Genomic DNA, 26,121 nt, shown 5'->3' with positions numbered 1-26,121 from the left:
CAATATCAGCCAATCCTGTTTTTCACCCCTCTTTGATTGATGCTGCATTCTCTTTGTGGTCCAATCTGGGTATTAAGACATTCAGTGATTTATATATCAATCATACATTTGCATCATTTCAGCAGCTTCCACAAAAGTTTTTGTTGCCAAGTACACACTTTAGGTTTTTGCAGGTCCGTAGCTTTGTCCGCAATTTGAGCCCCCATTTTCCGAGTCTCCCAGGGACCTCACCCGTAGACTCCTTCCTGACCCCGTTCCTTTCCATAAAAGGGCTGATTTCACGTCTGTATAATCTTATTTCTGCGTTGCGTCCATCATCTCTTGATAATATTAAGGTGGGAGGGAGATTTGGGAGAGGTCGTTCCAGAGGAGATGTGGGATGCCATTCTATGTCGAGTTCACTCTTCATCTATTTGTGCTAAACTAAGCTTGATTCAGTGTAAAATCCTACACCGTACTCACTTCACTAAAGTCAGGCTTTCCGAGATCTATAATGATGTTGACCCTACGTGTGAGAGGTGTCACCACGCCCCAGCTACTCATGTTCATATGTTCTGGTCATGCCCTTCTTTACGTGCCTTTTGGCTGCAGGTATTTAGTTGAATTTCTGTCTGTGTTGCGGTTCAAATTGAACCAGTTGCATTCACAGCACTATTTGGGGTGTTGCCCCCTAATCTACTGCTTTCAAAATATAAAGCAGATTTTGTGGCATTTGTTACTCTACTAGCTAGACGGCTGACTCTGCCGTCTTCTGTTCCTCCCCCTCACTCCTCATGGATTAAGGATGTTCTGTTTTTTGTTGAAAAGATAAGGTGTACACTGAATGCTTCACTGCATAAGTTTAATAACATATGGGGTCCTTTTTTTGCACATGTTCAAAAATTAAGGTTGGCAGCCATCCCTGAGTAACTGAGGTTTAATGTTATATTTTGTAGCCTTGGCGGGTCTGGAATGTTGTCTGTTGTTTTTGCGTAATGACAATCCTGTATCTGGTTCCATTTACATTTACATTTTTACATTTACAGCATTTGGCAGACGCCCTTAGCCAGAGCGACTTACATAAGTGCTTTAAGACTCTACAATGAATTTTTCCCGATACTAGCTCAATAAAACCAAGGCTATGAATACCATCGATCTAATACTCTGTTGGGAAAGTGCGTTTTTTTTTTATAAAAGGAAAGAACTGAGTATAATGTCAGAAGTGCCAATTCAGGTATTTCTGGAAAAGGTGTGTTTTAAGTCGTCTTTTGAAGACATTCAGTGACTCAGCTGTTCGGACATCTAGGGGGAGTTCATTCCACCAACTTGGTGCCAGAACAGAGAAGAGCCGAGAGGTGTGTCTTCCTTGTGCCTTGAGGGGTGGTGGGACCAGTCGAGCAGTGCTGGAGGATCGGAGAGATCGTGGTGCAGTGCGGGGTGTGATGAGGTCTTTTAGGTAGGATGGAGCCAGATCATCTTTGGCTTTAACATTGGGTGACCAACAGGTTTGACTATTAGCTACATATGGTGTTTTCTTTTTTTTTTTTCTCTTTTCCTTTTTTTTTGCAGGGGGGGGGGCTTTTTTCTCTTCTATGTCTGACTTTTCATTAATGCTGAAAATGTTTTCCTGTACATTTTCATGTTGTTCAAAGTTCAATAAAAGAAAAAAAAAAAGAAATGCCAAACGTTAAGAGGAGGTGATCCAAAGTGCTGATACAGGCAAACCGCTCTAACAGGTCCATCAGGCTCAGATGTGCAGGAATTCCAGTTGGGGGGGGGGGGGTGTGGACAGGCTGGGTGTGACGGAATGGAGGCTTCACTGATCCAACAGCAATGAGCTAGGTGTGCAGTGTAAATGACCGTGGTAATATACTCTATGCAGAACACACAGACACACACTGACCCCCCCCCCCCCCCCACACACACACACACACACAGACCCCCCTCCCCCACATACACACACACAGACACCCCCCCCCCACACACACACACACACAAGTTGGTCTTCCTATCTTTATTCTTTATTATTTTTTTTATATTCCCTCCACCACCCCCCCTCTGCTTTATTTCTATTTAAATATTTATTTATTTATCTATTTATGTATTCATTTTTATTTACTTCCTCAAGAGAAGGAGAGGGAGAGAAAGGGGGGAAAAAAAGGAGAAGAAGGGGGATAGAGAGAGAGGGAGAGAGAGAGAAAAAAAAAGAAAAAAAAACAGTCTGCTAAAGAGAGAAAACAACAACCAACCAACATCTGTACAAATCACAACGTTAAATGTCTAAGACCCAACCTGACACATGCGTATAGACAAACAGGCGCTCACATACACAAGCATACGTTCCCACACTCATGCACACATAAACAAATATTCACTCATCCGCCCAACATGGAGACACACAGAAATGAACGCCGTACACACACTCACACTCCCCATATATGCTCTATACTCCGAGATCTAGGCACCACCACCCCCAGAGGGGCAATCCACCACCAGACCTCGGAGATGGATCCCTTTTTTCCTCTGGCGTGGGGACAAGAAGACCACCCCGGACCCCGCAGCAGCCGAGAAGCCCTCCAGCCCAGACCCCGACCGGACGGCCAGCCCCCCCCAGCCCCCGGCTCCAGATGGCGAACAGAGAATGGGGGTGTGAAAAGACCCCATGCTTCTTTTTTGGCTCCGATATCAGCCAATCCTGTTTTTCATCCCTCTTTGATTGATGCTGCATTCTCTTTGTGGTCCAATCTGGGTATTAAGACATTCAGTGATTTATATATCAATCATACATTTGCATCATTTCAGCAGCTTCCACAAAAGTTTTTGTTGCCAAGTGCACACTTTAGGTTTTTGCAGGTCCGTAGCTTTGTCCGCAATTTGAGCCCCCATTTTCCGAGTCTCCCAGGGGCCTCACCCGTAGACTCCTTCCTGACCCCGTTCCTTTCCATAAAAGGGCTGATTTCACATCTGTATAATCTTATTTCTGCGTTGCGTCCATCATCTCTTGATAATATTAAGGCCCAGTGGGAGGGAGATTTGGGAGAGGTCGTTCCAGAGGAGATGTGGGATGCCATTCTATGTCGAGTTCACTCTTCATCTATTTGTGCTAAACTTAGCTTGATTCAGTGTAAAATCCTACACCGTACACACTTCACTAAAGTCAGGCTTTCCAAGATCTATAATGATGTTTACCCTACGTGTGAGAGGTGTCACCAAGCCTCAGCTACTCATATTCATACTGTATGTTCTGGTCATGCCCTTCTTTATGTGCCTTTTGGCTGCAGGTATTTAGTTGAATTTCTGTCTGTGTTGCGGTTCAAATTGAACCAGTTGCACTCACAGCACTATTTGGGGTGTTGCCCCCTAATTTACTGCTTTCAAAATATAAAGCAGATTTTGTGGCATTTGTTACTCTACTAGCTAGACGGCTGATTCTGCCGTCTTCTGTTCCTCCCCCTCACTCCTCATGGATTAAGGATGTTTTTTGTTCCTTTTTTTGCACATGTTCAAAAATTAGGGTTGGCAGCTATCCCTGAGTAACTGAGGTTTAATGTTATATTTTGTAGCCTTGGCGGGTCTGGAATGTTGTCTGTTGTTTTTGCGTAATGACAATCCTGTATCTGGTTCCATTTACATTTACATTTTTACATTTACAGCATTTGGCAGACGCCCTTAGCCAGAGCGACTTACATAAGTGCTTTAAGACTCTACAATGAATTTTTCCCGATACTAGCTCAATAAAACCAAGGCTATGAATACCATCGATCTAATACTCTGTTGGGAAAGTGCGTTTTTTTTTTTTTTATAAAAGGAAAGAACTGAGTATAATGTCAGAAGTGCTAATTCAGGTATTTCTAGAAGGGGTGTGTTTTAAGTCGTCTTTTGAAGACATTCAGTGACTCAGCTGTTCGGACATCTAGGGGGAGTTCATTCCACCAACTTGGTGCCAGAACAGAGAAGAGCCGAGAGGTGTGTCTTCCTTGTGCCTTGAGGGGTGGTGGGACCAGTCAAGCAGTGCTGGAGGATCGGAGAGATCGTGGTGCAGTGCGGGGTGCGATGAGGTCTTTTAGGTAGGATGGAGCCAGATCATCTTTGGCTTTAACATTGGGTGACCAACAGGTTTGACTATTAGCTACATATGGTGTTTTCTTTTTTTTTTTTTTCTCTTTTCCTTTTTTTTTGCAGGGGGGGGGCTTTTTTCTCTTCTATGTCTGACTTTTCATTAATGCTGAAAATGTTTTCCTGTACATTTTCATGTTGTTCAAAGTTCAATAAAGAAAAAAAAAAAGAAATGCCAAACGTTAAGAGGAGGTGATCCAAAGTGCTGATACAGGCAAACCGCTCTAACAGGTCCATCAGGCTCAGGTGTGCAGGAATTCCAGTGGGGGGGGGGGGGGGGGGGTGTGTGGACAGGCTGGGTGTGACGGAATGGAGGCTTCACTGATCCAACAGCAATGGGCTAGGTGTGCAGTGTAAATGACCGTTGTAATATACTCTATGCAGAACACAGACACACACAGACCGCCCCCCCCACACACACACACACACAGACCGCCCCCCCCACACACACACACAGACCGCCCCCCCCCACACACACACACACAGACCCCCCCCCCACACACACACACACACACAAGTTAGTCTTCCTATCTTTTTATTTTTTTTATATTCCCTCCACCACCCCCCCTCTGCTTTATTTCTATTTAAATATTTATTTATTTATCTATTTATGTATTTATTTATTTTTATTTACTTCTTCAAGAGAAGGAGAGGGAGAGGAAGGGGGGAAAAAAGGAGAAGAAGGGGGATAGAGAGAGAGGGAGAGAGAGAGAAAAAAAAAGAAAAAAAACAGTCTGCTAAAGAGAGAAAACAACAACCAACCAACATCTGTACGAATCACAACGTTAAATGTCTAAGACCCAACCTGACACATGCGTATAGACAAACAGGCGCTCACATACACAAGCATACGTTCCCACCCTCATGCGCACATAAACAAATATTCACCCATTCGCCCAACATGGAGACACACAGAAATGAACGCCGTACACACACTCACACTCCCCATATATACTCTATACTCCGAGATCTAGGCACCACCACCCCCAGAGGGGCAATCCGCCACCAGACCCCGGAGATGGACCCCTTTTTTCCTCTGGCGTGGGGACAAGAAGACCACCCTGGACCCCGCAGCAGCCGAGAAGCCCTCCAGCCCAGACCCCGACCGGACGGCCAGCCCCCCCCCAGCCCCCGGCTCCAGATGGCGAACAGAGAATGGGGGTGTGAAAAGACCCCATGCTTCCCTTCGCCCGCTCAGATGTGGTGTTGGTGCGTGGTGCTTTAAAACAGGGGAAGGGCATGGCGCCAACCACCCTCTGCCAATCAACAGCTGGTGTCAGCTCAGCCCCTCCCCAGAACCCTCAATGTCTATGTGCAACTTAAAATTGAGAAGTGGGCACTGGCACCAGAGGTAAGGCTAAGTAAACAAGGTTTGACAAACTTTAAAAGCGCTACAGTAGGTGGATTGTGATCCACGGGAGCATCCTGGTGTTCACAGGAAAGTGAAAGCAGGGTTCCACTGGTTAGTGGGTACAGGGTTTCCACGGTTTAGTGGATGCAGGGTTTCCACGGGTTAATGGAAACAGGGCGGCAGGACTGTGGTCTTGTCGGGGTGTGCGTGGTTGGCAGACGTCTGTCCCAGAGGACTGTAAATGAGTGTGTGATGTGCACAGTATGAATGTGTAAGGCATGTGGCTTGGATGAGTGAGACGAGTGTGAAATCAGAAACCTGGCCAGTCAACAATATCAGATAAACGAGCTCATAAGTATTTGGAAATACTTATTTTAAGCAGAAATTGAGGTGCAAAAGATTTCGTAAACTTATCGTAAGACGGAGAGGTCGGGACGGAAATCTCCGTATCGATTACCTCACGACTGCCTGGTCCCTATTATTGGAACTGCAATGCGGATTGAAATTCCTGCTGCCGGGATGTGCATTTGGCAAACATAAAATTGTGACTGTTTTGTGTTTTGTTTGATGTTTTGCATTGTAATAAGTTACCTGAATGTTGTTTTAATGAAGGAGTATTAGGAGTAGGATTGCGCAGTATAAAATTAACAGTCTGCTCTGTCGCAATGAAGAATCTGCTTTTGCTTTCTCACAACGATGAATTGCTTAATCTCTGTGTGTTTGTTTAGAGGATAACGGGTGAACGGTAAAAGAGTACAGAAATGGGTGGTTCAGACAGCAAAGAGAAAAATCGGGGGCCAGACCGCGCATATGACCCTGAGGGTCCGACAGAGATTGAGCAGCGAATGAGAAAGCATGGCTGGCGAGGGCCAGGAGAGAAGCGTACATGCCGAGATATTGTAGAAACTGAGATAGGAGAAGGTTTCAGAAAGGAATGTGCTAAATGGTGTAAAATGACGGGTGGGCATCGGCCAGAAAATGGCACGTCTGACCCAGTAATAATACAGCATACAAGGAATGATAGAAAGTAAGAGGGGATGTTGTGGTAAAAAGGGAGGTTTAGAGAAGTGTGAGAAATGGAAATATTTGGCTACGGCAAAAGAGTTAGAGAAAGAAAAGGCGAGTAATAAGGGACTGAGGGACAAAGCGAATAAGGAAACGGCAGAACCGAAGGTCGGAAAAGACGAGTAATAAGGGACTGAGGGACAAAGCGAATAAGGAAACGGCAGAACCGAAGGTCGGAAAAGACGAGTAATAAGGGACTGAGGGACAAAGCGAATAAGGAAACGGCAGAACCGAAGGTCGGAAAAGACGAGTAATAAGGGACTGAGGGACAAAGCGAATAAGGAAACGGCAGAACCGAAGGTCGGAAAAGACGAGTAATAAGGGACTGAGGGACAAAGCGAATAAGGAAACGGCAGAACCGAAGGTCGGAAAAGACGAGTAATAAGGGACTGAGGGACAAAGCGAATAAGGAAACGGCAGAACCGAAGGTCGGAAAAGACGAGTAATAAGGGACTGAGGGACAAAGGGAATAAGGAAACGGCAGAACCGAAGGTCGGAAAAGGCGAGTAATAAGGGACTGAGGGACAAAGCGAATAAGGAAACGGCAGAACCGAAGGTCGGAAAAGGCGAGTAATAAGGGACTGAGGGACAAAGTGAATAAGGAAACGAACTGAAGGACTGAAGGTAGGAAAAGGCAGAAGCGAAACTCTCTAAGCATGGTGTTGTGCAGTGACGCTCCAAGTAAAACAAAGAAGAAACAGAAAGAGTGTTTTCTGTGCCCTCCATTGCCGCCCCCCCCCCCCCCCCCCTGCTTATCACCAAGCAGATCCAGCAGCGCCTGTGGGAGCCTCCGCCCCTCTCCAAGAAAATACAGAGGAAGAAGGGGGGGAGACCAGAGGAGCTGAGGCCCTGCCACGCAGACGAAGACAAAGTCAGAGGCTGCAGGACAGAGAGAGAGAGAGAGAGAGCGGGCTCAGTCCCGGCACCCCCAACAGGTCAGTACCCCTTGGTGGAAATGCCTGACCCAAGGGGCCCTGGTGTTGATGGAGTACAGAGAATGGTATACGTCCAACGCAACTGGGACCTGGCTGAGCTGAAGGAAGTGGTCAACTCTCTCCCAGATCCACGTGACGTTGGAGTAAATCAATTCTGGAAAGAAGTAACGAACCTGGATGTCATCTATCAACCAAGTGGCAGCGAATGGGTCCAGGTACTGCGTCAGAAACTGAAGGGGGAGTGGTCAGCAGTTCGAGGCGACTTTCTGGGAGGCAGATGAGACGCTGCTGAGTACCAAGCCAAGTGGATCACCCTGGGAAACAGAATAAAGGAAAAGTACAGAAGGAACCCGGATTAGGGAAAGATCCAATGGAGAAGCAACGAGAAGGAGAGACTGTCACTCAATGGGAACATCGCCTAGAAAAAGCCATGCCAGATTATTCTGCCATTGAAAACCAGGAAGAGCGGAAAGCAGCTATGAAGACTCTCTTTGTCGCTGGACTGAAGCCAAAGATCCAACAAATGGTGAAAATCACCTGCATTGAATGGCAGCCTAGCAATCCTAGATGACATTCGTCGCCATGCCATTCATGCTGAGAACACACAGCAGGAGCATGGGGAGAAGCAGGAACAATAGCTGACGATGGTCCAGCTCCAGTTCTACAATCAAGGTGGTCCACAGAACCGAGGCCGAGGCAGAGGAAGATTCAGAGGAAGAGGAGTCAGAGGTGGACTGGGGCGAGGCATGAGCAGACAAGGGCAAGACGAAGAGCAAGGGTGTTTCCAGTGCGGAAAAGCTGATCACTGGAGGAAACACTGTCCACTGCGAGGAAGAGGAGGCAGAAGCCAGTGGAACAACAGGATCCATCAGGATCAGCCCCATCCTCCTTCCTGGGGAGCTGATCAGCAGAATGCCTGAAGATGCGAGGGGGAGGGCGGGGAAGAGGGTCAATTCCTCACTCTGACCCGGTGTGCGAAGACTGACCCAATGATGTGTGTCTCTGTGGCTGGGAGGAGACTGGCTTTCCTAGGAAGAGGAGGCAGAAGCCAGTGGAACAACAGGATCCATCAGGATCAGCCCCATCCTCCTTCCTGGGGAGCTGATCAGCAGAATGCCTGAAGATGCGAGGGGGAGGGCGGGGAAGAGGGTCAATTCCTCACTCTGACCCGGTGTGCGAAGACTGACCCAATGATGTGTGTCTCTGTGGCTGGGAGGAGACTGGCTTTCCTAGTGGACACAGGGGCAACCAGATCTGCCATCAGATCAACAGACATACTGGGGGCCCCACGAGTAACAGCATGGCTATGGTTGTGGGTTTGTCAGACCTGCAACCAACTCTGCGTGAAACACTCCCGCTTCCAGTTGCCCAGCACATTTCCCCTTAATGACGCCTGTCCTGTCAACCTGATGGGAAGAGACCTGATGTGCAAGTTGGGATGCAGCATAACGCTGGATGAAGAAGGTGTGGAAGTCACCTCGTCCACATTAGGCCTCTTTCCCCTCCTGTGTGAGCAGCCAGCTGAAAGGGCTCCAGCATCCATCACCTGGACATTACGAGATGACACCATTGGAAGAGACCTGGTTCCCCCAGCCACGCACCATGACTCCACTGCACAGCTGCCAACATGGACAATCCTGGAGCTCCTACTTCACCCTCTGCAGTTTGCTTATAGATCTCACAGGGGGGTGAAGGACGCCACACTCACCATGTTTAATTTACTTTTTAAACATCTGGATAAAAATGGTTCTCATGCCAGACTTTTATTTCCTGACTTTTCCTCTGCTTTGCTTTCAGTTATTGTTAGTCTGCTCCAAGATAGTGAAACTGGTCATGGTCCCTTCATCAGTGACTTTGTCGAGTGGTGTGAGGTGTCCCACCTTCAGCTAAACGTGTCTGAGACAAAGGATATGCTCATTGACTTCAGGAAAAAGCCATTTGCTAAACAGAGTACTTTAATCAAAGGCCAAACTGTAGATTGTGTACAATCCTACAAATACCTGGGAACGATTATAGACTCAAAACTCACTTGTGAGGACCCCCCCCACCCAGCCACTAATGTTTTTAATATGATATTGATGTTTTTGAATTTGCTGAGGACCAAGCAGAGATGTGATGGTGTCTCCTGTCACCTGTCCTCGGCGGAATTCTGTCCACACGGAGGGGGGTGTAAATGAGCCTGACTGCAAGCCTGTTTGTGAAGCCCCCGCTCACGTACCAGTGCCGCTTTCCAGTTTCTAACACCGTGCCTGTTTGTGAAGCCCCCGCTCACGTACCAGTGCCGCTTTCCAGTTTCTAACACCGTGCCTGTTTGTGAAGCCCCCGCTCACGTACCAGTGCCGCTTTCCAGTTTCTAACACCGTGCCTGTTTGTGAAGCCCCCGCTCACGTACCAGTGCCGCTTTCCAGTTTCCAGTTTCTAACACCGTGCCTGTTTGTGAAGCCCCCGCTCACGTACCGGTGCCGCTTTCCAGTGTTTAACACCGTGCCTGTTTGTGAAGCCCCCGCTCACGTACCAGTGCCGCTTTCCAGTTTCCAGTTTCTAACACCGTGCCTGTTTGTGAAGCCCCCGCTCACGTACCAGTGCCCCTTTTCAGTTTCTAACACCGTTCCTGTTTGTGAAGCCCCCGCTCACGTACCAGTGCCGCTCTCCAGTTTCTAACACCGTGCCTGTTTGTGAAGCCCCCGCTCACGTACCAGTGACGCTTTCCAGTTTCCAGTTTCTAACACCGTGCCTGTTTGTGAAGCCCCCGCTCACGTACCAGTGACGCTTTCCAGTTTCCAGTTTCTAACGCCGTGCCTGTTTGTGAAGCCCCCGCTCACGTACCAGTGCCGCTTTCCAGTTTCTAACACCGTGCCTGTTTGTGAAGCCCCCGCTCACGTACCAGTGCCGCTTTCCAGTTTCCAGTTTCTAACACCGTGCCTGTTTGTGAAGCCCCCGCTCACGTACCGATGCCGCTTTCCAGTTTCTAACACCGTGCCTGTTTGTGAAACCCCCGCTCACGTACCAGTGCCGCTCTCCAGTTTCTATCACCGTGCTTGTTTGTGAAGCCCCCGCTCACGTACCAATGCCGCTTTCCAGTTTCTAACACCGTGCCTGTTTGTGAAGCCCCCGCTCACGTACCAGTGCCGCTCTCCAGTTTCTATCACCGTGCTTGTTTGTGAAACCCCCGCTCACGTACCGATGCCGCTTTACAGTTTCTAACACCGATCGTGACAAAGGCGTCCTTCTCAGTGAAAGCAGCACCGAACGCCCTATGAGGAAAACACAAGCCTGCATCGATCTTACCGGAGTACTCAAGCCAGGGCCGTGACTGATACCGAGCAGCAGAAAAGTCCCCCCTCTACCTCCAATAAGGGGTCATGGAGATGCTGTCAGACCTGGCTGGGTGGGGGGGGGGGGGTCCTCACTTATGGCATCTGGCACTGGGACATGTTTTGGGTAAGTGTAGCTGTGCTAAGGGGCGGATTAACAAACAGGCTCACCTAGGCTGCAGCCCAGGGGCTCAGAGCGATCAGGGGCCCCTATTGGCGGACTAGTCTGTTTGTTTATTATAATTTTTTAAAAGTGATCCTTTATTGGTCCTTTACTTGTTTGCGAGTTGGTGATTGGTTAAAACTGAATGGGGAGACCAATTCTAAATGTATCTCTTTTTTCATGCTATTTTTATGTCCTATTTGAATTTGCCCCTCTCTGTACAGTTATCTGTGATCTATGCCATCTACTGTAAATGTGTCTCGAGTGCACAGTGTGGATGCAGTGGACATGCACTGGATCAGAGTGCGATGTTTTTCAGTTGCCGCTATTGTGATGCCTTTATTCAGTGAGTCTCTGTTGTGCTCTTTCTGCTTGCTGCATATGACTGATGTGACAGTGTTAACTTGCCGGTTTGTTGTCCCCCTGATGTGACGGCTGTCCTCGGTAACAATGGCCACAGCTCATTCCACCTCGTCCCCGGGGCCCGGCCACAGCGCCGCCGTCACTCAGCGGGTTGCATTTGTTCCTGGTCTCAGCGTACAATACTCCATTACTCTTCTGGCTTGGGTGTCTATTGCAGCCCATAAATCTGTATGGTAATAAGTTTTGAAATTTGGCACACTGATTGGGGACAGTCTGCTCGCCAAGTTTCATGTTTGCATCTCGAGTGCTCTAGCCACCTTGAATGTGAAACGTGGAGGTACGTTTATGCATGGAACTTTTCAACTATGCCTGATTTTCAAAACTGAGGTACCCTTGGATTCCTTGACTCAAGCTGAGTTACACACATCCCGTGACCTCAATTTCCGCCATATTGGGTTGTCCAACATTTTGGATTTTATCGAAAAGTCTCTTAAAATCTTCACAGGTCACAAATTTTGTCCAGTTGTCATGAGCTTTAGCACAAGTGATCTTCAGACTAAGCCCCACACAAGTTATTTGCTGGCTTTTCGATTTGCCAAAGCGTTCATCTACTATAGCCAACACTTTAGTATTAAAATAACTCAATAAGCAACTTCATTTAAAATGTTTATCTGAAATTAAACAAATGTTAAGGTACCTCAATATGCTTTCTCGGGTTAAGTGGTGAATCTTTGTAGGCAGTGATGAAGTTTGTGCTCTCTCTCACACACACACACACACACACACATACACACACACACAAACAGACAGACACACACACACACACAGACACACACACACACTCAAAATAAATGTTGATTTAAGCTAATCCACTTAATCCTCTGTACATGTATGTTCTGGACACATCCTTCTGTATTTATGTCTTACACACTGGGATGCTAATGGGACACTGGGATTCTAATGGGACACTGGGATGCTAATGGGACACTGGGATGCTAATGGGACACTGGGATTCTAATGGGACACTGGGATTCTAATGGGATACTGGGATGCTAATGGGACACTGCGATGCTAATGGGACACTGGGATTCTAATGGGACACTGGGATCTTTGCATATACATACTTGACCCTTGATCGTATTAGTAACATGGCTGAAAAGATGCAGGAGGGAAATGAACATAAAGCCCATAATAAGCATGTGTAGATATTATTTGGATGAATGCAGACTAATCTGACTCGCTGTGGATCTACATGAACAAACACCCAGATACTCTATACACTCACATAGGCTGACTGTTTGTGCTTCACATGCTAACACTTGCTCACACTCTGTAATATAATTGTAACGGATGTCTTTGTAATTTTCGCTCTTGGTATTGATAAAGCTGATCAACTCAGCAATGTAACTCAAATAAAGCTCTATACTGATATGGAAAAATAAACACCTGAAACTGGGTGAACTTTACCAAACTTTTTTTCGCCCACTGGAGGGTGCTGTTGGGAGCTAGTAAGGAGCGCGCCATCGAGCCTGTGGCTTGATCTGCTGTTAATCTGACAGACCTGATTCTCCTCTGTTACTTCATATGCGGTTGATGGTATAAATATTTTGTATTTGGTTTCAGGTATTTGGTTGCTGTGTTCTGTGCTGGAGAGGAATGATAAGCCAGCGATTCCTTAGTCTCCTGACAGAAAACAGCCTCAACGCATGACGGCACACAAACTGCCCAGGCTGTTGTTCTGTTCAGTAACTGACTGTATCTGTTTTTGTCAGTTAGCATGTTCCTGTATGGACTCTTTAAAGAGGACAGTGGTAATGTGTGGGTGTGTGTGACTGAGCTCCTCCCTGCGGAGTCATTATGAGGAAGCTCTCAGGCTCTCAGTGCTGCCATCTGCTGGTGGGGAGGCCCAATTTTAAGACAGACCTTTTTGTCTGATGAAGTTTTTACTCACTCATGGTTTTCTAAATTCCTTTTCAGTCTTTTGCTTTCTGTATTCTTTTTCTCATCTGACCAAAAGATTTTTATGTCCGCACACAAACACACATATTCAAACATTGAGCTATTTTCTTCCAACACATAGACAGAGCTCTGTAATTGTTGCTGTGAAATTTATTAAATGGTTTCAAATCACAAGTGCATAATTAATAGTAGTCAGAGTATTAATATATGTTAGTAAATCAAGTTACAAAAACTCAAATCATTAATATTCATGGAAAGAAAAAAGATGAATATCCATTTGGACATGATTACAATGTGTCTCCCTCGGACAGGCATTTATTGTTGAAGTTGTTATTGTTATCCAGGCACTTCATGCAGGAGTTGGTGTTACATTTGTAGAGGGGGACCTTCTCTGCAACCACCTTCAGCGCAGAGGCCAACTCGGCCTTGTCTCTGTCCATCCTATAGACCTGACTGAACACAAAGGCCTTGGGACCGGGGTGACTGGTCAGTATACTGAGAGAGTCCAGGATGCACTTCTTGGTGTTGACCTTTCCTTGGTTCAGGCAGTGGTCCAGACATGGAGAGTTGTAGGTGTAGAACACCACACAGCCATTTTTGGCTTCCCCTCTGTTCAGCAGGTTTTCCACAGGAGTGACAGCTTGGCTGCTATCGCAGATGAGCAAGGCTCGCTCTGAGTGGATGGAGCCCTTTGGTCTGGCAGCGACCATCTGTTCTCCCCTGTAAAGTCTCGTCTTCCTGTCACTGAGATCTTTCTTGACTTTTTCTGTGTCCTCTCCGCTAAGGAAGTTGTTCTCATTGAAACTGGCCCCACACTGTTCTGCTGGGACGTTGATGGCCACAGCATACTGGGCACCTTCACCGCTGTCGGTCTTTTCAGATGGTTTATATCTTGGAGAAACAAAGAGTAAAAACAAGATAAATGAAGACCTGATGTTACTGATGCTGCACATCCCACAAGTGCACAAATACCATTTGTTCTTTTTATCAGTGAGGATTTTCCTGTGCCTGCTGAATTCACATACAAGTCATGATGACAAGCTGCATGCAATAGTCACAACAACTGCTTCTCGATCATACTTTTGACCAACCTTGAGGGATAACTACTAATATTTAAGAAGATTTGCTACAAATATTTATAGTTGTTTACTCTGATAAATAACTTAAACTATGATGGGAGTCCCACTCGCTTACTTGGTCTCAAAGAATCGAATGATTTTAGGGAGAGTGTTCAGATCGACCTCGACTGCTGAAACCACAGAGGAGAACAGGGAGAACAGGAGGAGTCCAGTCAGCACACCTGTACACACCTAGACCGGTAACAAAACACGAATGAGCACAATCACAGACCAGCAATCTAGAGAGAGGAACAAAGAAAAGATTACCTTACATTACTTATAAAAACTATTCAAGTTGTGCACATCCAACCCAAGCTGGAATCAGGTGCAGGACAAAGTTAAAGGTAAATGTAAAAAAGGAAGAATTCGCACAAACCGTATTTGATGCTCCCAAAAAGAATTTGACCCCTAGACCTTCTAAAGTCTGATGAAATGTTGCACATTATTAAACATTTTGGTAACATCAAATACAGTCTTCCTTTTTCATTTACACTACATCACATTACCATGATGGAGGCCGATGCGCTTGATATAAGTCAGATCTGAGAAGCTGAGATAGTTTCTTCTCCTGCTGTACTTAACCAGGCAGGCTGTAGCAGCAGTGGAGAGCGCTGGTATATATACTGTACTGTATGGGGTGAGGAAGTCCAGCCAGTAACACTGTAATGCTTCAGTTCCAGCCCATCATAAAGGCAGATTGGCTGAGGAAGCACAGCTGCTGCTATCTTTAGGATCTTGGCTTTCACAATAGTTCTCAGTTAGCACAACAATTTCATCCAGTAATTCAGTAACTTGTAAAGCAAATGCAGTGTTTGCCTGCACTTATAGTCTGTTATTATTCAAAAGTGATTTCCAATGTATATCCACTTATACATGTAAACAGAAACATCAGCGTTATAACTATATCTGCAGAACCTGGAGGGGTCATATCAACTCAGTTTTCTGTTTTTTTTAACACTGTCGGGAAAAACGTGTCACTGCTCCAATATTTGTGGAGGGGACTGTAAATGACACTTCCCTGTGGCGTGATGTGCCTGTGTGTACACTCCACACCCTCTTCTCTTCTCTTTGATTTCCAGTGAAAGCTGATTTACTGCAGCAGCAGATAATAAAGACCCTGTGCTGATTTAACAGGTGTAAGACTGGATGGCTTCAGAGGAAGAAAAAGATGAAGGAGATGAAGAAGAAGAAGAACAACAACAACAACAACTCTGGTGAGAGGAGGAAGGATGATGTGATGTGAAATTTCAGAGAACAGATTTATACTTTCTAATTCTTGAAAGAGGTTTTGATGGTGTGGTAGAAAAATTATAAATCAACCTCTCTGATAAGACAGAGAGGCACTTAGAATAAAAGTCTGGACCTCTCAGTTTGGTGAGTAAAGAAAATCTCTTTTATTCCAGCAGGTTCAGCAAAGTGCTCCCATCACACTCTGGCACTTGGTACCAAGTCACACCCGGCACACAGAGCAACCAGTAGATAAACCATAACTCCCAGGACTTCTAAGTCCTGATTGGTCATGAAACATCAACAAACTAAGCTGAAACGTATAACAAACACAATTCTCCTGTTCCATTGGTTCACCTTGGCTTCTAGACTCTACTTGAGATATGTATATAGATATTAATTATATGACATTGAATCACTGTTAATATTTGGGTGTTCCATTGATTAATGATTAACACATTGACGTATTGTCCCTGAATCACTGAAAATACATGGTTAACATATGATTAACATGATTACTTGTGCGATCAATTGCATAACATATTATATATTGTCTACTACAACTACTTTATTAAGCTATAACTCTTTGTGCACCAGTTGGGGCGGCTTCAAGTCTCTTCCTGCAAGTGGTTTCTCCCCCCCTTTGCTCCACTGTCTGCCTCTCCAAGGTCCGAGCTTCTGCGGAGCCACCTGCAGGCAGCTATCACAAAGCGAGGACACACAGTATTCAAAACAGTCTCTGCTTGCCTAAGGCCTTAAACATAACAGACCCAATATGCCTCCCCTCCCGGGCCTACTAATGTCCCATTTTACTTCCGCAATGGAAAAATGTGTTTCAACCTAACTGATAAATTAGACAAACATATTTACAAATTGTCTTGTGAACTTTCATGCAGTGAACCAAACCCAGTGCACAGATTTTTATTCTTCAGTAATATTGAAAATTGAATAAATGTTTAGTATGGTTAAAAGTTTAACTCTGAATGTGATCTGAATGTTTTACAGCCTCTGAAGGAGATTCTTCCTCCAACAACTCTCAAAGTGTGACTGTGTGTCTTCCTGCTGAACTGAGAGAGTAAGACAGTGTAATATGGAATAAAATCTGTGTGCGGAGTGAAAATCCAGCAGAAAAGCCTGTGCTAACATTAAATCTCAGCTCCGAGTTCTCTAGGAGAGAGGAGATGGAGATGAGGAACACACACACACACACACATTATTTCAGAGGATAATCTTGGTGTGAGTTTCTTCCTGTGTTTGGACAGAGGAGCTTTTTATTCTGAATCTGTTGTTCTTGCTGTAAAATGGGATTATTAGGGATTGTTAAGGTTTTATTTTTGGTGTAACTTCTCTTTCAGGAGTGTGTATGAGCTTCTTTCCTCTCTACATTTCTAAGATGATTTAGTGTAGAACTGAATCCAGATCATAAGGTCAGTACATGATACGTTTGATTTCCATCTTTCAGCTTTGAATCCAGTCAGATTTTCCTCAGGAGCTGAGATTTCCTCAAATCTCTCCCACAATGCATCTGTTATGTCACTGTAACCATCTCGAAGGAATAATAAAGTGGATTTTCTTCACTCTGTTTTATTTTAGAACTGTTCTTATAAAGCACATGATCTCAGGATCTGTTCTATATTTACTCTTACATTGCCTACTCTTAATACAGCTGTAGAAACACACACACACACACACCATCTCTATTCTAGATTTCTGTATACACTTTGTGTTTATTTGCCTAAATAAGTAAAATCAGTAACTATACCACAAACACTGCATTTCCAAACATCACCAACACACACTCAACACTGACGTTACAGCCAGCTATCAGCCTCTATCGTTTCTTTTCTGTTCTGCGCTTTTCTGATATTTATATTTATTATATATTTTTTTATTTATGAAAAAAAGGTTAACTGGTACCTTGGGCAGAGCCTGTTTTGTGGGCGGAGCTTAGTGGGTCTCATTTATGATGACATTTAAGCGGAGGGGTGTGTGACTCTTTATTCTGGTTGGTCCAGGGGTTATGTCCATATATGGTATCGGATATGCTTGTGCCACGTGTTGCTGATAAGGGGCCATATGGTTTGGGCGGGGGGTCTTTAAACTTTAATAGAACAAAAATTAATTACATGTATTTATTAATGTGTTATTTTTAATCACGTTTTAAGGAATAATAATAATACTTTTGACCAACCTTGAGGGATAACTACTAATATTTAAGAAGATTTGCTACAAATATTTATAGTTGTTTACTCTGATAAATAACTTAAACTATGATGGGAGTCCCACTCGCTTACTTGGTCTCAAAGAATCGAATGATTTTAGGGAGAGTGTTCAGATCGACCTCGACTGCTGAAACCACAGAGGAGAACAGGAGGAGTCCAGTCAGCACACCTGTACACAGCTAGACAGTAACAAAACACGAATGAGCACAATCACAGACCAGCAATCTAGAGAGAGGAACAAAGAAAAGATTACCTTACATTACTTTTAAAAACTATTCAAGTTGTGCACATCCAACCCAAGCTGGAATCAGGTGCAGGACAAAGTTAAAGGTAAATGTAAAAAAGGAAGAATTCGCACAAACCGTATTTGATGCTCCCAAAAAGAATTTGACCCCAAGACCTTCTAAAGTCTGATGAAATGTTGCACATTATTAAACATTTTGGTAACATCAAATACAGTCTTCCTTTTTTTTTTACACTACATCACATTACCATGATGGAGGCCGGTGGGCTTGGCGTAAGTCAGATCTGAGAAGCTGAGATAGTTTCTTCTCCTGCTGTACTTAACCAGGCAGGCTGTAGCAGCAGTGGAGAGCGCTGGTATATATACTGTACTGTATGGGGTGAGGAAGTCCAGCCGGTAACACTGTAATGCTTCTGTTCCAGCCCATCATAAAGGCAGATTTGCGGAGGAAGCACAGCTGTTGCTTTCTTTAGGATCTTGGCTTTCACAATAGTTCTCAGTTAGCACAACAATTTCATCCAGTAATTCAGTAACTTGTAAAGCAAATGCAGTGTTTGCCTGCACTTATAGTCTGTTATTATTCAAAAGTGATTTCCAATGTATATCCACTTATACATGTAAACAGAAACATCAGCGTTATAACTATATCTGCAGAACCTGGAGGGGTCATATCAACTCAGTTTTCTGTTTTTTTTAACACTGTCGGGAAAAACGTGTCACTGCTCCAATATTTGTGGAGGGGACTGTAAATGACACTTCCCTGTGGCGTGATGTGCCTGTGTGTACACTCCACACCCTCTTCTCTTCTCTTTGATTTCCAGTGAAAGCTGATTTACTGCAGCAGCAGATAATAAAGACCCTGTGCTGATTTAACAGGTGTAAGACTGGATGGCTTCAGAGGAAGAAAAAGATGAAGGAGATGAAGAAGAAGAAGAAGAACAACAACAACTCTGGTGAGAGGAGGAAGGATGATGTGATGTGAAATTTCAGAGAACAGATTTACACTTTCTAATTCTTGAAAGAGGTTTTGATGGTGTGGTAGAAAAATTATAAATCAACCTCTCTGATAAGACAGAGAGGCACTTAGAATAAAAGTCTGGACCTCTCAGTTTGGTGAGTAAAGAAAATCTCTTTTATTCCAGCAGGTTCAGCAAAGTGCTCCCATCACACTCTGGCACTTGGTACCAAGTCACACCCGGCACACAGAGCAACCAGTAGATAAAACATAACTACCAGGCCTTCTAAGGCCTGATTGGTCATGAAACATCAACAAACTAAGCTGAAACGTATAACAAACACAATTCTCCTGCTCCATTGGTTCACCTTGGTAGCAAGGTAAAATCCACCCATTGTACGCAACTTACTGGAGACAGCCTCGGCTTCTAGACTCTACATGAGATATGTATATAGATATTAATTATATGACATTGAATCACTGTTAATGTTTGGGTGTTCCATTGATTAATGATTAACACATTGACGTATTGTCCCTGAATCACTGAAAATCTGAGCCCACCCGCCGGCGCCCGCCGCCCCCGCCACACCCAGGACCCCTCAACAACCCCCCCCCCCAACCGCCCCCCACCCACCTTGATCATTGATGGTGTACATGTGTATGAGCTAAGGTGTCGTTAAGATATGGGGGAGCATATGGGGAAAAGACACCCACCGGCCCCCCCAAGCCCTAAGTGTCTAAAGTGGAGTTAAAATAGAGGGGAAGGGAGCTGTGCAGTCCAGCTGCGGGCTGCAGAAGCAGCCGACCCAGGACCTGCACAGCTCCCCCCGCCCTCCAAGGCCCTATGTGGATGAGTGGTGTGACGTGGATGTATTGTCTAAAATGCAGTTAAGATAATGAGGGGGTCGGGTAATTTTTAATATCTCCACCAATATGTTTGTAATGAATTAAAGTTTAATTAATTATTATTTAATGCTGATTATTAACCAATCGTTATGCCGAATCGCGGTATCCCTGTGAGTCTGTTAATGTGAGACTTAAATGGGATTCACTAATTACCAGTATCGCTTAGTAACCTGGGTTAGAAGGCTCGTCCAGCGAGCTGCATCACCAGGTAATGTACACGATTGGTAGCGAAGCTCACCTCACGGCCGATGAGACAGTCTCGCAATGTTTCAGGCGAGTTTGAGGATTAGAGCGTGTAGCAAGATCACACAGAGGCAGGGACTTAGTGTGAGTACTCAATGACGGAGGCTGAAATTGTGTAAAAGACATGCATTTATTCCTAACTAACACTACAACTAACATAAGACAGACATTACACCTAACACAAACAACAAACACGAAATAACGGAATAAACAAACGATGTAATTATGAACATGCAATGACCGGATTTAAATGAGTAACCTTAAATGGGAAATACTGTTCTGCAAAGCAAGCACAGTTTGTGGAAACACGACCCTAAAGTCATATAGCAGGTTAACAGAACAGCTTAAGTTGTTAGAATGAAAGGAAGCTGGTTTACTTGGTTGAAGAGTGGGGGGGGGGGGGGGGGTCTTGGCAGTTGATGGCAGAGCTGCTGAGCTGATGGCACTCAGGAAGGCGCGGCGTTTGGAGCAGTGGAGTGGAGCCCCTTTGGATTCTCTCTCCTGGTGAAGCTTTGTCTTGGATGCTGTTCTCTGTTCAGCTGGGCCTTCACCGGAAGACTTCTTGTGGGCTTCTGTTCTCCCGGGCTGATGGTCTTTTCTGCGCTGCTAATGGTTGTTCTGCGCTTTATGATCTGTTTGCCCCGGCTGATGGTTGTTCTCCTTCTTTGTTCTGAGGTGCCAGGGTTTTATGCTGTAAAGTTCATGAATAGGGATGACCAGGAATTCGACTCCTGGCCCAATGGCTGGCCATCCATTTGGCGGGCTTTTGGAAGGGGGTCTGTATCAGTCCTTTTGGGATTTATGACTTGACTGATTCTCCCTTTATTGATGATTTTCATTAAGCTGTTATAACTTTTGATACATCCACTTTTATGGTAATCACTGACCAGATTTGGAATCAGGGGTGATTAACAATCAGTTTGACACCAAACATGCCATACCAGCTTCACAGGTACATACCTCATACCCTCTGTATTAATTGATTAAACAATTAATTATTTTATCTATGTGACTGATTCACATCAGTATAGGATACAGGTGTTTTGGGTTGCACCTCAACAGATGTTACACTTTGTGCAGCTATTACATCAAATATTCATATTACAAACAGCACATCTTATCCATAGATAGGCGTGGCCGTTAGTTTGTGGTAATATCAATATAAGTTGCACATCTGGAAACAACATATCTTGATTGGTGTGGCTTATGCCAATTGATCTTCTCCAGAATGGATAAGATACACCTTAATTCAGTTCTTTTAACATAGCATGTTAGAACAAAGAAACTTGGTAATGGTCCACCAAGATCAGATAAGGACCACAAAGGAATGTTGGAAGAGAAAGGGGGGGGTTGTTAACAAAGAAGACTCTCTAAAAGTTAGGACACATTGGTTACACTCACTTTCCAGATTCTTCTGGTATACCATGAGAACATATATACAATGGTAGCTATACCTATCTATTTATTTAAATTTATATGTGTTCAAGTGCAAACGGGTAAAATAGGTGGTACTGTGTGAACATGGTTATAAGGGTGGCACACAAAACACTAAGATTATCTAAGGACACATCCAAACATAACCTATCTGTATATTGAGGCTAGTAGTCGTGAGTAAATCCTGTTCCTGACTGTTGTCATTAGTTCATTGTATTTAGTCCGTGTTTCTGTTTTCCGTTTCCTCATTTCTACATGCCACTTCCATGGACTTTTAATTTTAGATTATGTAGGGCAGCTTCCCTATTGTTACAGTGTATAGGGCACAATGGATAATTACAAATCCTACCCCAAACACTTTTAAATGTTTTCATAAAATTTAGCCTTTTCCACTACTACATGCCAAGCCTGGGGGACTTATTTCTGCATGCTACTTCCATGTTTAAATGTAACAGATGCTTTGCAATTTTCTTTTTCTTTCTTGTATTAATTATGATATAATGACTTGTACAGTGCCAACCAATGTGACGTTTCTATAATAGTGTCGATATTTCACATGAGTGTTTGCAAGGTATACAGTAGCCTTACTAATTATATGAGAAAATGAAACCAGACAACACAAAGATACAGTTCGATAGTGTTTCGATATGAAATGTACAAAAATACGTCAGAATACACTTTTTTGGTGAAAGAAACATTTTTATTTATTATTACGATTTATTTTATTTATCAAGAACAGGCACCCACAAACTGTGACGTTCATGGTAGCTGGACGTCCAAATCCAAATTATCCGCGACTAGAAAACGCTCAACATGATATAGATATAGAACATTAAAAAAAAAAAAAACAACCAACAATTAAATAATTGTTAAACATTAACAACAATAAGGATTTCGGACAATCGTATTGTACTCTGTAATATGGATGACAAAATTGCACTGGCTGAACGCGCAGCTGCTGCGCCTTCCTGAGCTCCTCGAATACCCCTTTGTTTACATCCAGCGTATACTCCACCCCTGCAGCCGACGGCAGATCACGCTCCACGTGACGTCAGCTGCAGACACACCTCGAACGCACCCCGTGATTAGGTAACGTCGTATGGGTTTCTTTCTATGCCACGTGATCTGTCTACGCGTCGTGCGTCTTTTGCGACACATCTGTTTATAAACACGGAATCCGCTGTTTGTAAACGGTCCGCATTTTACCCTCACCCCTGTTTGTAAACATTGCCTAACACGTGTCCCATACGCTAATGGAAACACGAGCAATATGGCTAAGCATCTCAAGCGTAGTCATGCTGATATAACGGTTCCTGAACGGAGGACAGACGAAAAGGTAACTGCAGGTAAACAAGTGTCTATCGAAAAAGCTTTTCAACAGACATACCCTGCTACATCCGATAAACATAAGAAAATAACCCGTGCAGTGGGAACGTTCATTGCTAAAGATTTGCAACCCTTTTCTTTTGTCGAAGATGCGGGTTTTTGCCACTTAATTAAAACGCTTGACCCACGTTATGTTGTGCCCTGCCGTACACATTTCAGCGACGTTATAATTCCCGACCTCTATGACAAAGCGCGCAAAGCCATCGAAAACGATTTGGCTCAAGCACAGAGCCTCGAGTGCAATATAGAGTGTTTAGAGCACTTTAAGAGGCACTTTAACATTTTTAAAGTGTTTTTGTTTACATTTTGTAAGTTTGAATTTTATACATGTATAGCTATTTTATACATAAATAAGAGGCAGTTTATTATTTGTTTTCTTGTGTTATTTATAGTGTTGTATTTAAACCGAACCGAAACCGTGGCCCAAATACCGAGGTACATACCGTACCGTGGGATACCTGTACCGTTGCACCCCTAGTGTCTTCGTATGTTGATGAGATCACGTGACCCCAGCATGGTGAGAGAGGTGCTGACCCAGGTGAGGCACAGCAGCAAAAACTGCGGTGACAGTCTGACTTCAGGTGTTCTGACCCAGCAGGCAGTACAATATGATGGGAAAGGTAGGTGATGGTGAAACATTCTGCAGGTGAATATGACTTAAACAACAAAATAAAACTAAAGACTTGCTTGTAGGCCTAAATCTTAAAAGAAAGAAGTTTTTACTTTAAAAAAAAATAGCAAAGCAAATAACAAACACACCCTGGACTGTATTAAAGATCCTTCCTCACTTTCCATTAAGAATAAGAACGAGCTGGCAATTAGTCTCCCTTCATATTCAGAAGAGAGTTTGCTTTTACGCACAAAGTTTCCAATAATTACTTTTCAATGTTGGCTCCATCAAACGTGGGCAAATACATTTAAGCAAAATCTTTTAAATGAACCAAATAAACATCCACCATTCATTACCAAACATGCTTCAACATATAAATGTACAGACGGCTCAGTTTTATTCCCCTAAAAGTCGGACGAGCCAGGAGACATTTTAGCTTCTGAAACACATGCAAAAGAAAGTTTGTTTCATGTGCAGCAGCTTACAAACACAAGCAGGTTAGCAATAAAAAGCAAAATGATCTTATTCACCATTCTAAGTTGTTAAATCAGATTTTACCGATGAAAAGAAGTTAGAAACAATGTTGTTAGAAACAAACATTCATCTCAAACTGTACCTGCTGCAAACGTTTTTTCCCATTGTGAATTTTTATACCAGTGCACCAATGCGAATCGGTCAGTCTTACCATCCCTAGTGTGGACTGACAGGGATTTAAAAAGGTTGTGGTACAAACTGGCTCGAAAAGAGTTAAGAACAGAGAATATCAGCTGGGAGGTTTGAAGCGGCGAATAGTTTTGCCTACTTACATAATTATTAGTCAAGCAATTCTAAGACAAGGGAGGGATCATTCTTCTTCAAGGAGTCAAAAAAAGCTTTTTCAGCTCATCACTGTTCAACACCTCATACAGCCTCCTCATCCTCTCCTGGCTGGTACTGGCAGCACGTATGTTATTGTACTTTTCCCTGCTGATGTGCTCATGGAGGTCGTCCAGTATGGGGTCAATCAGTGACACTTTTTGGATGATGGCTTTCCTGTGTTGGTCTACAAACGCCACAGCTGAATGACAAGAGGCCACTGGAGAACGACCTGAAATAAACAGTTTATACAACAAAGCCGTTATTCATTTAAAAGGAATCAGTTTGTTAATATGCCAAGATGAAGGATTGGGACAAATTGTAGTATGGAGCTGTCACTGTGAATTTCAAAACAGGAACAAATTGTTTGTAAATGATACAATTATCTTGTAATTAGCATTGACAATATGCCTATTGATAAACTAAACGTCTCAAAAGTAAATCATTCACCCTAAATAGATTCATAGGTGATGATTAGTATTCATTATGGAAAGGCTTCTGTAGCCCTACCTGTCATGATCCGCTCGTCCGCTCCTCCCGTGTGCCACGTCCCCTCATTGACCCCGTGTGGATTCCCCGTGTTCAACAGCTGTTTCTGATTGTTGTCATTAGTCCAGTGTATTTAGTCTGCATTTCCGTTCGTTTCCCAAGTCCGGTCATTGTACCGTTGTGTGAAACCATAATTATAGTAACATAATTATCATTACTATAACTGGGACTCCTGGCAGTCAGATTTATTAGGGTTAGGGTTAGCAAACTTGTGCTAATGCTAACTGGGACTCCTGGCAGTCAGATTTATTAGGGCCAGCTGATGGGTTCCACAAGTCCCGACGTGATCTGAGCCACAGATGCAGATAAACCGTCTGACAACAAGCCAGTGAAGTCAAACAGCCTGCGGGGCCAGACGCCCCATCTGGGCACAGGGTCCCAAAACAGAACATAGGCTTTTATTTCCTGACTTTGACTCACTATTGGGAAAATAGTGATAAACCAGCCTTCCCTCTGAGAGTTACCCCAAAACACATCATTTTAGTGCACTGTCTTTCACACACTGTTCTGTTGACCATGTCCCCAATGGGGAAGCCAGACTTCACCAGGATGGCAGCTGCTCACTGTAACATGCATTAAGAGACTGAATAGTGCCCCTTTTCCAGGTAGATCTTTCTAGATGGTGGATTACATCATTTTTGGCATCATTTGTCGTGTTTCCCTGAAGGTACCATCAGTCTACCAAAGAAAGAGATCAGTCTTCCAAAACAAAGACCTGAGTGCCTGTCCTCTCCTCCCTCCCTGCGGAATACTAATGGTAGCTGCTTCTTGGCAGCCGAGGTTGTACCATGAGCACATATATGGGGGTGGCTTGGTGTTTTTTCTCAGAAGGCTTAGCTTATGCTGGAGAGCATCCTGCCTGGATGCCAGCCGCTGCGATGGTCCCTGCCTTGTTCTGGGCTCTCCTGCTGTCTGTGGCTCGTTCTGCGCAGTCGCAGGAGATAAGCATTCCTCTGCCGGGTCGGGGGTCAGGGGTCAGGGGTCCACAAGGCCCTCCCTGCACTCCGGCTTCCCTTTCAGATGAGCTCTTAATTAAACAGCCTTGTGTGAGATTTAAATAAACAACATTCATTAATTTTGATTGACAAGCAGCAGACACTGTTTGAGCGCAGGATCACTGGTCCATG

General features: G+C 44.3%; 1 protein-coding gene and 1 pseudogene across 1 annotated transcript; both read right to left on the bottom strand.

Moving 5' to 3' along the window:
• The window catches only part of LOC111835269 (NACHT, LRR and PYD domains-containing protein 12-like), a 202,143-nt pseudogene that overhangs the window by 67,491 nt on the left and 108,531 nt on the right, over positions 1-26,121 (bottom strand).
• On the bottom strand, positions 13,381-18,416 carry LOC111843428 (uncharacterized). Its single transcript, XM_072711617.1, has 5 exons — positions 18,305-18,416; positions 17,885-17,991; positions 14,870-14,897; positions 14,440-14,555; positions 13,381-14,136 (listed from the first exon to the last, which is right to left on the bottom strand). The coding sequence occupies exons 1-5, from the start codon at positions 18,305-18,307 to the stop codon at positions 13,533-13,535; spliced, it is 858 nt and encodes a 285-aa protein (XP_072567718.1). The 5' UTR covers positions 18,308-18,416; the 3' UTR covers positions 13,381-13,532.

The sequence above is a fragment of the Paramormyrops kingsleyae genome, chromosome 4 (genome assembly GCF_048594095.1).
Source record: "Paramormyrops kingsleyae isolate MSU_618 chromosome 4, PKINGS_0.4, whole genome shotgun sequence".
Taxonomy (NCBI): Eukaryota; Metazoa; Chordata; class Actinopteri; order Osteoglossiformes; family Mormyridae; genus Paramormyrops; species Paramormyrops kingsleyae.
Note: the sequence above shows the minus strand (reverse complement) of the source record. Positions and strands in the feature narration are given on the sequence as shown.